At 59.1% G+C, this 10,856-nt stretch overlaps 1 protein-coding gene across 1 annotated transcript in view; it reads left to right on the top strand.

The window, feature by feature from the left end:
* The first annotated feature begins 414 nt into the window (after positions 1–414).
* Positions 415–10,856, top strand: part of RTN4RL2 (reticulon 4 receptor like 2) — a 14,837-nt gene continuing 4,395 nt past the window's right edge. Inside the window, exons 1-2 of the mRNA XM_040495123.1 lie at positions 415–796; positions 6,380–6,861. Coding sequence (XP_040351057.1) covers positions 766–796; positions 6,380–6,861 — 513 coding nt within the window. The 5' untranslated portion in view covers positions 415–765. The remainder of the gene's footprint in view (positions 797–6,379; positions 6,862–10,856) is intronic.

Below are 10,856 nucleotides of genomic sequence, written 5' to 3'. Positions count from 1 at the left end.
GCCTGGGGTCTGCGAACGGAAGGGAAAGTGGAATCTAGGAGCTCTCCCAGGAAAGAGAAATGTGGAGGCCTGGACTTTGGCGCTGGGGACGCGGCAGGAAGGAGAGGTGACCCGGGAGCCCATCTCCTCCGGGAAAGTTGGGAGGGGGGACTGGACAAGTCCACAGGGTTCCCTCACACTACTGCACCGCCGCCGCCCCCCTCCCCCAGGAAAGGATTTCTCTCGAAGCAAGGCTTCGCGAAGGCGATCGAACACCGTCCTCCGGGTTCCCCCAGGGGGGGAGGGGGTCGGGATGGAGGGGGCTGGAGAGCCGCGCCCGCCTCCTAGTGGCCAGGAGAGGGTTAAGTCGGCTGGCTAGGAAGCGAGGGAGGAGCCAGCGAGTGCGGGAAGGAGTGGGGGTGGTTGGGAAGTGCATCCTCGCTGTCCCCACTCTCCCTCGGCGAGCAGCCGGGGCGCACGGACCGACGGACTGACGGACTCGCGCGCCGCTCGCGCTGCTGGGGGGCGCTGGCACCGGGCGTCGACGGCCAGCTCCAGCCCTCCCAGCCCCGTCGCGCCCCGCCCCGTCCCGTCGGGGCCGATGGCTCCTCCCGAGGCCCGCAACCCGGGGGGCGCAGGGTAGAGCCTCGCGGCCCGGCCACACAGCCCGGGGACTCCCGGGCCCTCCCGGAGCCCCGCGGAGTCCCCGCCGTCCGTCCGGCGGGCTCAGGGAGCGAGTGGGAGCGCCCTCCCCCCGCCGCCCCCACCCCCGAGCGTCGAGACAAGATGCTGCCCGGGCTCGGGCGCCTGCTGCAAGGTAGGGACCTCAGCCCGCCGGCGGGCGGAGGGCAACCCGGGGAGGGGAGCCGGGTACCCCCTCCCCCCCCGGGCGTGAGGGTGGGGCAGTCCAGGGAAGGAGCCTGGGGATGCGGGGGGAGAGCTTAGCTGGGGGCCCCGCCCCCGCGCCCAGGGTGGCCGGCTGGAGGAGCGCACCCGGCTCGAGCCTGCTGGGAGGTGCGGGTAGCTCGTGACCGAGGGGGGACGCAGGGGCAGGTGGACCCGGCCCGGGCTCCACCTGCTCCGGGGGACGCTGAGGACTCTGGCCGGCTGGGGAAGCGCCGACTCAGCAACTCCTCGTGCCCCGTGCCTCAGCACTTTCCAGTCACCTGGGAAGACTGGGGGTGTGGGTAGGGGGCTGTCTGGGAGGATGGGAGGCTCGGAGGGAAACCCAAAAGGCCCTGCCTGGTAAGACAGATGGAGGGCGCTAGAAGGAGGGGGGGGGTAGTTTCACGGACTGAGTGACAAACTAGGGTGTGGACCGGAGATTGGGGGTGGGGTGGGGAAGGGGTCAGAGAGAGGGGGAGAGCAAGAGGCAGTCGGTGATGGAGAAAGTGGTTTAGGGGAGAGACGGAGAGAGAGGAGGAGGAATAAAGGTTAGACGGGAAAAACCTGGAGGGAAGTGGGACCCAGGTGAGGCCCGAGGAAGAGAGAAGGAGAGGGGAGACCAGGTCTGGAGGGAGATAGAGAGAAAACGAGGGAATGGGACCCAGAATCGGGAAAGGAGGATGCGTAATGGGAATGAGGGAGGTAGGCTGGGACCCTAGGGACCAGGAAGGAAAGGAGAGTGGGAAGATGGGGAACCTAGAAACCAGAAAGGGGTGGTGGATGGAGATGGGGTGTCAGGAGCCGGGAAGAGGGTCCAGGATGAACACCAGGATCACGCATAGCGAACCATAAATGGGAGAGGGGCTGGGGCTGGGGCTGGGAAGGAAGGAGGGAAGGAAGAGGAGGAAGGGGACTAGAAGGGAGAGAGGTACCAGAGGGGGCTGCCTAGGGATGAAACAAAGAGGCTTCTGGTAACCACTTCCACGTGGGAAGCCCTCCATTCCCAAAGCACCTGCCTGGCACGTCCCTTCTCCCAGGCAGTGGTCGGTGGGCCAGCCTGGGGAGCTCTGAGCTCAGGGCCTTGGAGGCGGCTGTGAGGGGGCAAGGGTGAGGACATTCGAGTGGGGTGGCAGCCTCCAAAGGTGGGCACCTTGGCTGGCTGCGTGCTGCCATTTATATCTCTGGGCCCCGCCGTCGGATCCTGCCACCGCCACCCTGGCGGCTGCTTATTTTGGGGTGTCACATTCTGGCAGAGTGAGAAGCTGTTTGCAGCAGCTCTAACCCTCCGTCACCCGCATCAGTGCTTCCCCAGGCCCCTGCGTCACAGGCATCACTGCCACCTCCATCCTTCTCTGCGCCCCCACCTCCTCAGCCCCTACCCCCCTCAGCATCTGCCTGCCAGGCCGCAGCCCTTTCCCAGCCTTCTGGGTCTGGAACCGTTTGTTGTTCACCTGGGACCCTGTGCCCTTCCCGCAGAGCCAGAGCCCTGGATGCCCCTTCCAGGGGGCATCCTTTCCCGGGGCCACTCTGCCCGCTGGGTTAGCACCCTGGCATCTGCCCCCCAACCCAGAGTCCATCCACCTCCTCCTCCTCAAGCTCCTTCTCTCACCAGAGCCTCGGGACTAAAAGGTGGCTCTTGGGGTGAGAACCTTGTTCCTGAGCCTTGGTACTCCAGGGTGATAGCCCAGAGTCCTTGACAATGGTCTCTCAGTGAATGGATACTTTTTGGCTCCGGGCCCCTCAGCCTTCCGGGATCGATACCATGTACTGGCCTCTCTCCGCTCCCCCGGCAGGTCAATCCTCGCCCTATCTCTTGGACACTAGTCATTCCTTTTTGACTCCAAAATGGGCCGTCCCTTAAAGTAGCCACAAGCTGGAGCCCAGAAGAGGAAATCTGCAGAGAGCCTGGGTCCCTTCTTTGCTCTCACCCGGAAGGGCATCATGGCTGGCCCAGCCCCGTGCACCTGGGTGCAGTTTCTGTCTCCCTTTACCTTAAGGGCAGTGACTGTCACACTCAGGTGTGGGTTCTGTGGATGATATGGGGTCCCCAGCTGCAGGACCTGGGGCAACTCATTTTCTGTGCCTGAGCCTCCCTCCCCTCGCCTGAAAATTGGGGGCAATAATATTGACCTCACGGGGTTATGTTACATTATACTGTATGCGTAAAGACACTATTTCTCTACGTAGAAATACCGTGCCTGGAGCACAGTAGGTGCTTAATGACAGATGGCTTCTGCCCACCCCTGCTCTGCGCTCCCCTGCGGCTCTAGCCATCACCTGCTGACTTTAGAAAAAAGGAAGAGGAGGAAAGAGAGAGGACGGGTGAGCCAAGAGGCTGGGGGAGGCTGTCACCACCAGCTTTCCTCCGTCCCTTATAAGTAGTGAGGGCTTCAGTGAACTGAAGGCTTCAAGAAAGATATTAAAGGCAGACTGTCAGACATTCATGTCAGGAGGCCTGAGCTGCTCACTCAGAAACTGACCCTTCCCCTTTCCGGCCCTCAGTGGCACTGCCTGTGAAATAAGGGTTTTGGCCACTGACGTACCCACTCCCCCTTCCAGCTCCGACGCTGTGTATCTTGCCCTGGCCTTTGCTAGGGAGTCACAAAATGGGAGCTGGGAGCAGACATGTGGTCCTCAGGGAGGGAAAGGAGACAAGGCCTGGAGGGAAGGAGTAATGGTGAGGAGCCGTGGGAAGCAGGGGGTGGGGAAGGGACCGTGTGGCGAGAAGAAAAAGGGCTCACACCACGGGCACAGACCGAGGGCGGAGGAGGGGGAGAGGTGCGGCCCGCCAGCCCCCACTGCCTCTGCCCAGGAGCGCTCCAGCAAGGGCCAGGGGTGGGGGGCAGAGAAACCCAGCGCCCCCCCACCTTCCCCTCCTCCTTGCCTCCAGTGAGAGCCGCAGCCTGAATTATGGATGAGGCTCCTTGGGTTACAGCTGCTTTGCACGGCAGAGAGGGCCAGAAATGGTAACAGAGTCACTGTTACGCAGCAGCTGTCACAGAGGGGCCCCCTGCTCAGGGCCCCTCCTCAAAGACCCTGCAGGGAACACCAGCTCCAACTTGGGGCAGTGGGCCGTGATGGAGGGGCGGATACAGGGGCAGGTGGAGGGGGCGTGGGGAAAGAAGAGAGGAGCCCCCTGATGTGGGCAAGCAGGGGGCCAGGGAGTTGTGAGTCAGCCCCGGCACCCTTGGCCTCTAGGCTGGAGGACACCCTGGGGCCAGTGAGTGGCCCCTGACTCTGGAGAGCGGTGGGATTGCACATCCTTCCCCTGTCTCTCCTGGGATACCGGGCAGCCCTGGAGGCTGAGGGAAGAGCTCCCTAATCCTCTGGAGGGCTGTGGCCTTCAGAGCTCACACTCTCTTGTGAGCTTGTGGATAAGGGGTGGGATTAAGGATCAGAAAAAGGATTTGACTTCCCCTGGTGTCAAGTCCTTGGGGAAGCAAGCTCAGAGGGGGACTGCTAAAAAGAAGAGAAGTGTCCTGGCCAGGCATCAGGAGACTCCTTTTTGGTCCTTGCCCCATCAACCACTTTGCTGTGTGACCTTGGGCAAGTTCCTTGCCCTCTCTGAGCCCCAATGTGCCCTCCATAGAATAAGAACTTGAACCCGATGAGCCTGGAGGACCTTTCCAGCTCTGAGATCTCCTGTTCTAAGCCCCAAACCTCAGTCCTCGTGAAACCCACCCAGGGTTCCCTCCTGCGCTCCCTGCCCCCCCGCCTGGTTCAGATGAGGGGTGAGAGACACGCCCCTCCACCCCACGTGGCTCTGAAAAACTCAGGAGGAGAAAGTAATCGTGAAACGCCGCACGGGGGAGGGGTGAGAAGGGCCGAGAAACGCGGAGGTGGTGTGAAGGAACGGAACAGCAGCCGCTGTGTCACTGAGTATTACATCACACCCAGCCTACACACGCACGGGGCCGCACTCACACACACGCGGAGTGCAGCCGGCACACGCTCGCACGCTCGCACCGCACAGCGCCAGGAGGGGCCCGGTCAGAGTTGGGGTGGCGCCCGAGGTGGGGGAACAGGAACACCGCACACATCAGGCATGGGGTCTCCCGCCCCCGCACCTGTGTGTCCCCCCCCAGGCAAGGAGGCGTGGCAGAGGGTCCACGATACCCACGCCACACCCCTTGCCTACCATCACACACACACACACACACACACACACACACACACACACACACGCCACACGGCAATCTCTAGAGCACAAGGCACCACTTAAACTCACAGACCCTCGGTCTCTCCCCTGGAGTCTCTGAGGCCCAGAAAGCCCAGAAAACCTCGGGTCCTGGGTCCAAGCACCCATCTCCCTCCCCTCGGCCTTCATGGGCCTAATACATTGCTTGAAGCAGAAGGCTCTCAGTCTATGTGTGCCCAGGGAATCAGTGTCCGGGTTGTGGGGTGGAGGCTCCCCTTCACCCCAGGCCAACGTGCCAGCAGAAAATCCCAGGACTCATCTGGAAGTCATGGTAAAGGGCAGAGGTCAAGCTAGGTCCAGTCCACAAGCTTACGAGCTGCAGGGAGGGCAAGAAGACCAGGGGACAGGGATGGACGAGGGGGTCCTGCACAGGGATACAGGGGGCCTAGACTCGGCTCTTCAGCCCCAGGCCCTTAGGCCTGCTTCTCCATCCGTATCATAAGAAGGCTGAGCTATTTCCGGTGTTCAAGTTGCTTGAAAATATATATACACGTATATGCATCTTTAAGTGACTTCGAATGAGAACAGCGTGTGGTATAAAAATGCAGATTCCCAGGCTGCCCCCAGGAATTCCGATGCTGCAATCTTTCCAGGACCACCCGGCTGATTCTGTTGCAGGCGGCCGCTGGCCCCAGATAGAAATGCACTTGCCCCTGGTCCCTAAGGGGCCTTCCAGCTTGGAGAGGCCCTGGTTCTTCCAAGGTGAAAGGTGAAAGCTGCCGGCAGGTGAGGGAGGGGGCTGCAGGCAGCAGTGGATTCTGCAGGGCCAGACCCCAGGTCAGCCAGAGAGGGCCACCATGCACGGGCCTTAGATTCACCAAGGCTCTCAATTTAGTTCCAGCCGATCTCAAATGGGGGCGACTCACTCCCCAAGGGACATCTGGCAATGTCTGGAGACATTTTGGTTATCATAACCAGGGGGCAGGTGTGACTGGCATCTAGCGGGTAGAGGAATACCCGAAATAGGACATCATATAGGACTGCCCCCGGCAGCAAAGAACCATCAGGCGCACCACACCGAGGCGGGGCGGGGGGAGGGAGCCCTGGCAGTCCACATGGCCAAACCTACCACAGTGGAACCAGCTGAGAAAAGACCACCACTCGTCAAACAACGTTAAACCTCGCTGTCTACAGTGCCCTCTTGGCATCTCTTTATTTTTTAACACACCAGGAGCCTCAAAAATCAGAAGTGGCTGGGGCTTCTCGCGACTCTAGGGATGCACCCAGAACCCCTCCCCGAGAAGCCCTGCGGTGAGGTGTCCCCCGCACCCCGCGCTGGCCCGCAGCCCACCCAGACCCGCCTCCCTCTCCCCGCAGGTCCCGCCTCGGCCGGCCTCCTGCTGATGCTCCTGGCCCTGCCCCCAGCGGCCCCCAGCTGCCCCATGCTCTGCACCTGCTACTCGTCCCCGCCCACCGTGAGCTGCCAGGCCAACAACTTCTCCTCGGTGCCGCTGTCCCTGCCGCCCAGCACGCAGCGACTCTTCCTGCAGAACAACCTCATCCGCACGCTGCGGCCCGGCACCTTCGGGCCCAGCCTGCTCACCCTGTGGCTCTTCTCCAACAACCTCTCCACCATCTACCCGGGCACCTTCCGCCACCTGCAGGCCCTGGAGGAGCTGGACCTCGGCGACAACCGGCACCTGCGCTCTCTGGAGCCCGACACCTTCCAGGGCCTGGAGCGGCTGCAGTCGCTGCATCTGTACCGCTGCCAGCTCAGCAGCCTGCCGGGCAACATCTTCCGCGGCCTGGTCAGCCTGCAGTACCTCTACCTCCAGGAGAACAGCCTGCTCCACCTACAGGTGAGCCGGCCCCGCCCGGGGCGCGCGCGCATGCGCAGAGCTCTCCCAGGACCCCGGGCTGCTCCGTCCAGGTGCCCATGGGGACACCCTTCCTGCCAAAGCATCTCTATTTCTCTGCCCCTTCTCTAAGTTTCTGTGTCCCTCTCACTCTCTCCAGGCGGGGTTCTCTTTTGTTTTCTCTCCTCTGTCTTCCTGTCTGTGCCTGTTTGGGTCCCTTGCTGCCTCTCTCACTAACTCTCCAACCCCCCATCTGTCTCCCTCTGCCCGGCTGTCTGTCTGTCTATCCTTTTCTGTCCCTCTCTGCCTCTCTCACCAACTTGCCTCCCCCATCTGTCTTATTCTGCCTCTTCTGTCTGTCTCCCTTCACACGCCCACCCCACACACTCCCCCATGTCTGTCTGGGTGTATGTGTGTGTCTCTTTCTGTGATCCCTCCTTTCCCCTTGGCTGCCTTCGGGGGGCTCTGCCTTTCACCGGGCACCCAGCCCGAAGGCCTTTGTGGCTGATTTTCTCACCTGCCCCCACACCCTCCCACGTCCCGGGGAGGAACAGCAAGAGGGCAGAGCCCCTACCATTATGCCCCATGGGAGGCTCTGCCTCTCTCCAGCTCACTGGGTAATGGGACGAGGGCAAGTCCTCCCCTTTTTGGATTCCTGTCCCCCAGCCTGGCATCCCAGTGCAAGGGAAGAAGGAGAACAAAAGGGTAAAGGGCTGTTAAGTAGCTGGAAAATGGATGCTCTGGAAACGGAAGGAATAACAGTAATTGCTATTTATTGTTATTGTCATTGATCTAAATATTGTTTATTGTTGTTGTTATGCTGACTGTTTGACAGCCAGATCCTCCCGTTCTATTTCCCCAGGAAGCAATCACACACCCTCCAAACCACTCTGGAAGAAATTCCTCCCTTGGCTACATAGCCTCTGGCTGGAAAGGGGGCAAGGACATCCAAACTCTCCCCTCTCCCCACATAAGCCTGGAAGGCTCTTGCTCCTCCCCAGGTCGGTGCCTGCCTGGTCTCACCAGTGTGCCAATTTGAACATCAGGTCAGTGTTGACGTGGACAGAGTTAATGACAATACCCTAACAAACCTGCGTCCAGCACCCATTATGGGCTGGGTGCCGAGAACTCAGCAGGGAACAAAACAGACCAAGCTCCCTGCCTTCAGAGATAGCATTCTAGTGGGGGGAGACAGACCAGAAGAAAAATGCAGAGGATGCTGGAAATCTTGTCATGGCTATTATCACTGCAAAAATAATGATAACAGTAGCATCCACTACTGCTCAGTGGGCACACTGTGCGTCTGGCACAGGCATCGACAGGCATCGACTCTGGTGTCGTTTACAGGCGTGTGACAAATTTTGACCGTCCTGAACCCCAGTTTGCCCATCTGTAAAACGGGGGCAGCAACAGCCCCCATCTCCCAGGGATTTTATAAGCGTTCAGTGCATGAATAATTTGTAAGGCACTTAGAATAGTGCTTGGCATACGGTAAGCACTATATAAATGCTTGTTAAAACACTATTTTAAAAAGAGAAACAAACCTCATTTAACATTGGTCTTGGTGAAATGGCCCATCTTGGACCCAATCCTGGAGATTTGGGTCAACCTCATGGATTATCCTGAGGCCATGAGTGGGTCCCAGAATACTCCCTCCCTTTTCCTGCCTGCCTAAATTCGCCTCGGATCTCAGGGTGTATGAAGTCTATTCGGCCACCTCACCTCATTTCCGTAGCCCCGTTGGAGGCTGCTTCCTCCACAGAGGAGGAAGTGGAGGCCGAGAGTCCCAAAGACTTTGTAGATATAAGGCCTCTTCCCGCGAAGTCTCTTAAACCACTGCACAGAGTCCACGTGACAGGGGGCTAGCGTGTCCCACCATCTCGCTGAGCCTCATGGGAACCTGGCAATAGGGACACAGGATAGAAGCTCCTGAGGCCACTCAACCAGGAAGGGCGGGTGGCATTCGAGCCTGCGTCCACTCAGACTTCTCCACCGGGCTCTGTCCGGGCACAGGAAGTACAGCAGTGTGGGCTCCCCTTTGAGAGCACCCGCCTTGGAGTCTGCTAAACCGAGGTTCAAATCCTGGCTCCCGTAGGACTTAGGACAAATTACTCAACCTCCCGGCCTTCCATTTCCTCGTCTCTAAAATGGCAATCGTGATGGTACTTAACATTTATCTAGGACATTTTGTAAGGTGGAACACTTAGCCCCGAGCCACACTCAATGCGGGTGCTATCATCATTATCCTATTACAGCCAGTAGTTCAACAACTACTCCTACGGAGCCCCTGACCTCCTTAGCAATATAGATCAGTTGGTTCAGAATGACGACTTTGGGGCCTGAGGGCCCGAGTTTGAATCCCCCTGCTCTATTTTCCAACTTACTGAACTTTAGGCAAGGTGCCCCCCCCTCTGAACCTCAGTTTCCTCATCTTTAAAAGGGGGGGGGGGGAATAAAAGTAATACCTGCCACAAAGAACGGCTGCAAAAAGCAAATGCATTTGTGTATATAAAGCACATAGTTCAGTGCAGAATAAATCATGTCGTGATGACATGACCCTCCATTGACCCTCAGGCCACGAATGGCAGCCTGAGGTCAGGAAAGGCCTAGGCAAAGGGGGCCTTGAGTGGACACAGTGAGGGCGGGGGGTCCCCTGAAACAGGACATGTGTGTCAGGCACCCCTTGGTGTGAACGGTGTTGGGGATCATGGGAAGGAAGTGTCTTCGCACCTGGCCCTTCATAGAGGAGAAAGAGCCAGCCTCTGCCCGGGAGATGCCATAGGCAGGTGAGGAGACACGCAGGCGGGGGTGAGATCCACAGAGTGCAGGTGTGACCCAAGATGGCGCCTACCCAGAGAGGGGAGCTTCGGAGGCGGTGAGAGGGCCACAGCTTTTCAGGAAGAGGAAGGTGGAGGTGGGATGGGGTGGAGTTTCTCATGGAGCGTCTGTTGTAGGCCAGGCACTGCACCAGGGGGGTTCGCTCATCAGTGGATATTTACAGAGCACCTGCTATATGCGAGGGATTCTGGCGGCGAACAGAAACAGTGTCCCTGCTCTCCTGGAGCTGATGTCCTACTTGAGGAGAACCAGATGACAGAGACACCAGGTCTCTCCTTTAATCGTTACAGCCCGCACGGTACGCAAGGGCAGTCTCTGCACTCTGGCAGATCCAAATTGGAATCCCAGGTCCACTTCTGATTTGCTGTGTGGCTCTGGGCAAGCTACTTGACCACTCTGAGCCTCACTGGGCCCATCTGTAAGGTGGAGAACATGACCTGCGCCTCAGAGGTTTGTTGTGGGGGCGAAAGCACATGCTGCTTGCAAAAGGCTCCGCACAATGGGCGGCTCAGGGTAGGCGTCATTCCCCCCATTTAGCAGCTGAGGACGCTGACCCTCAGCAATGCTCAGGCACCAGTCCAAGGTCACCCAACTGCTGAGGAGCGTAGCCTAGCATTGGCCCCCGTCCGCCTGACCCCAGAGTCCATATCCACATTCCACCATACACGGCTGGTGGACCCTAGCCAAGTGGCTTGCCTTCGGGGAGCCCCACTCTCCTGTTCTCTGGAAGGGACATAATAATGTTATCGGCCTCGTGGGGTCGCGATGATGGAGTTGCTACATGGGACTGGGCAGCACAGAGCTTGGCACACAGTGAGAGCTCAGCAAGTCAGCTGCTTGACGATGCTGACGCAGACGATGACGGTGACACCTGGCACAGACTGGTGAGCATTGTGAGTGGGGGTGCCTGGCACAGAGTAGACACTCAATACAGTTTTGTTGAATGAATGAGGTACATTCCAGGACTCACTTACTCATAAATATCAGATGAGGTTGGATCTTAATGATCAACCATCTCCAGTCCCTTGTTTCACAGATGAAAACACCTGAGGCCCAGAGAGGTTCGTGGAGCTGCCCAAGGTCACACAGCCCAGCGGCTAGCACGCCAGAGACTGGAGCTGGGAGGGTGGAAGGCAAAGTGAAGAGCAGAATGCTGGGCG

The sequence above is a fragment of the Herpailurus yagouaroundi genome, unplaced genomic scaffold (assembly GCF_014898765.1).
Source record: "Herpailurus yagouaroundi ecotype Mexico unplaced genomic scaffold, PumYag 187, whole genome shotgun sequence".
Classification (NCBI taxonomy): domain Eukaryota; kingdom Metazoa; phylum Chordata; class Mammalia; order Carnivora; family Felidae; genus Herpailurus; species Herpailurus yagouaroundi.
Note: the sequence above shows the minus strand (reverse complement) of the source record. Positions and strands in the feature narration are given on the sequence as shown.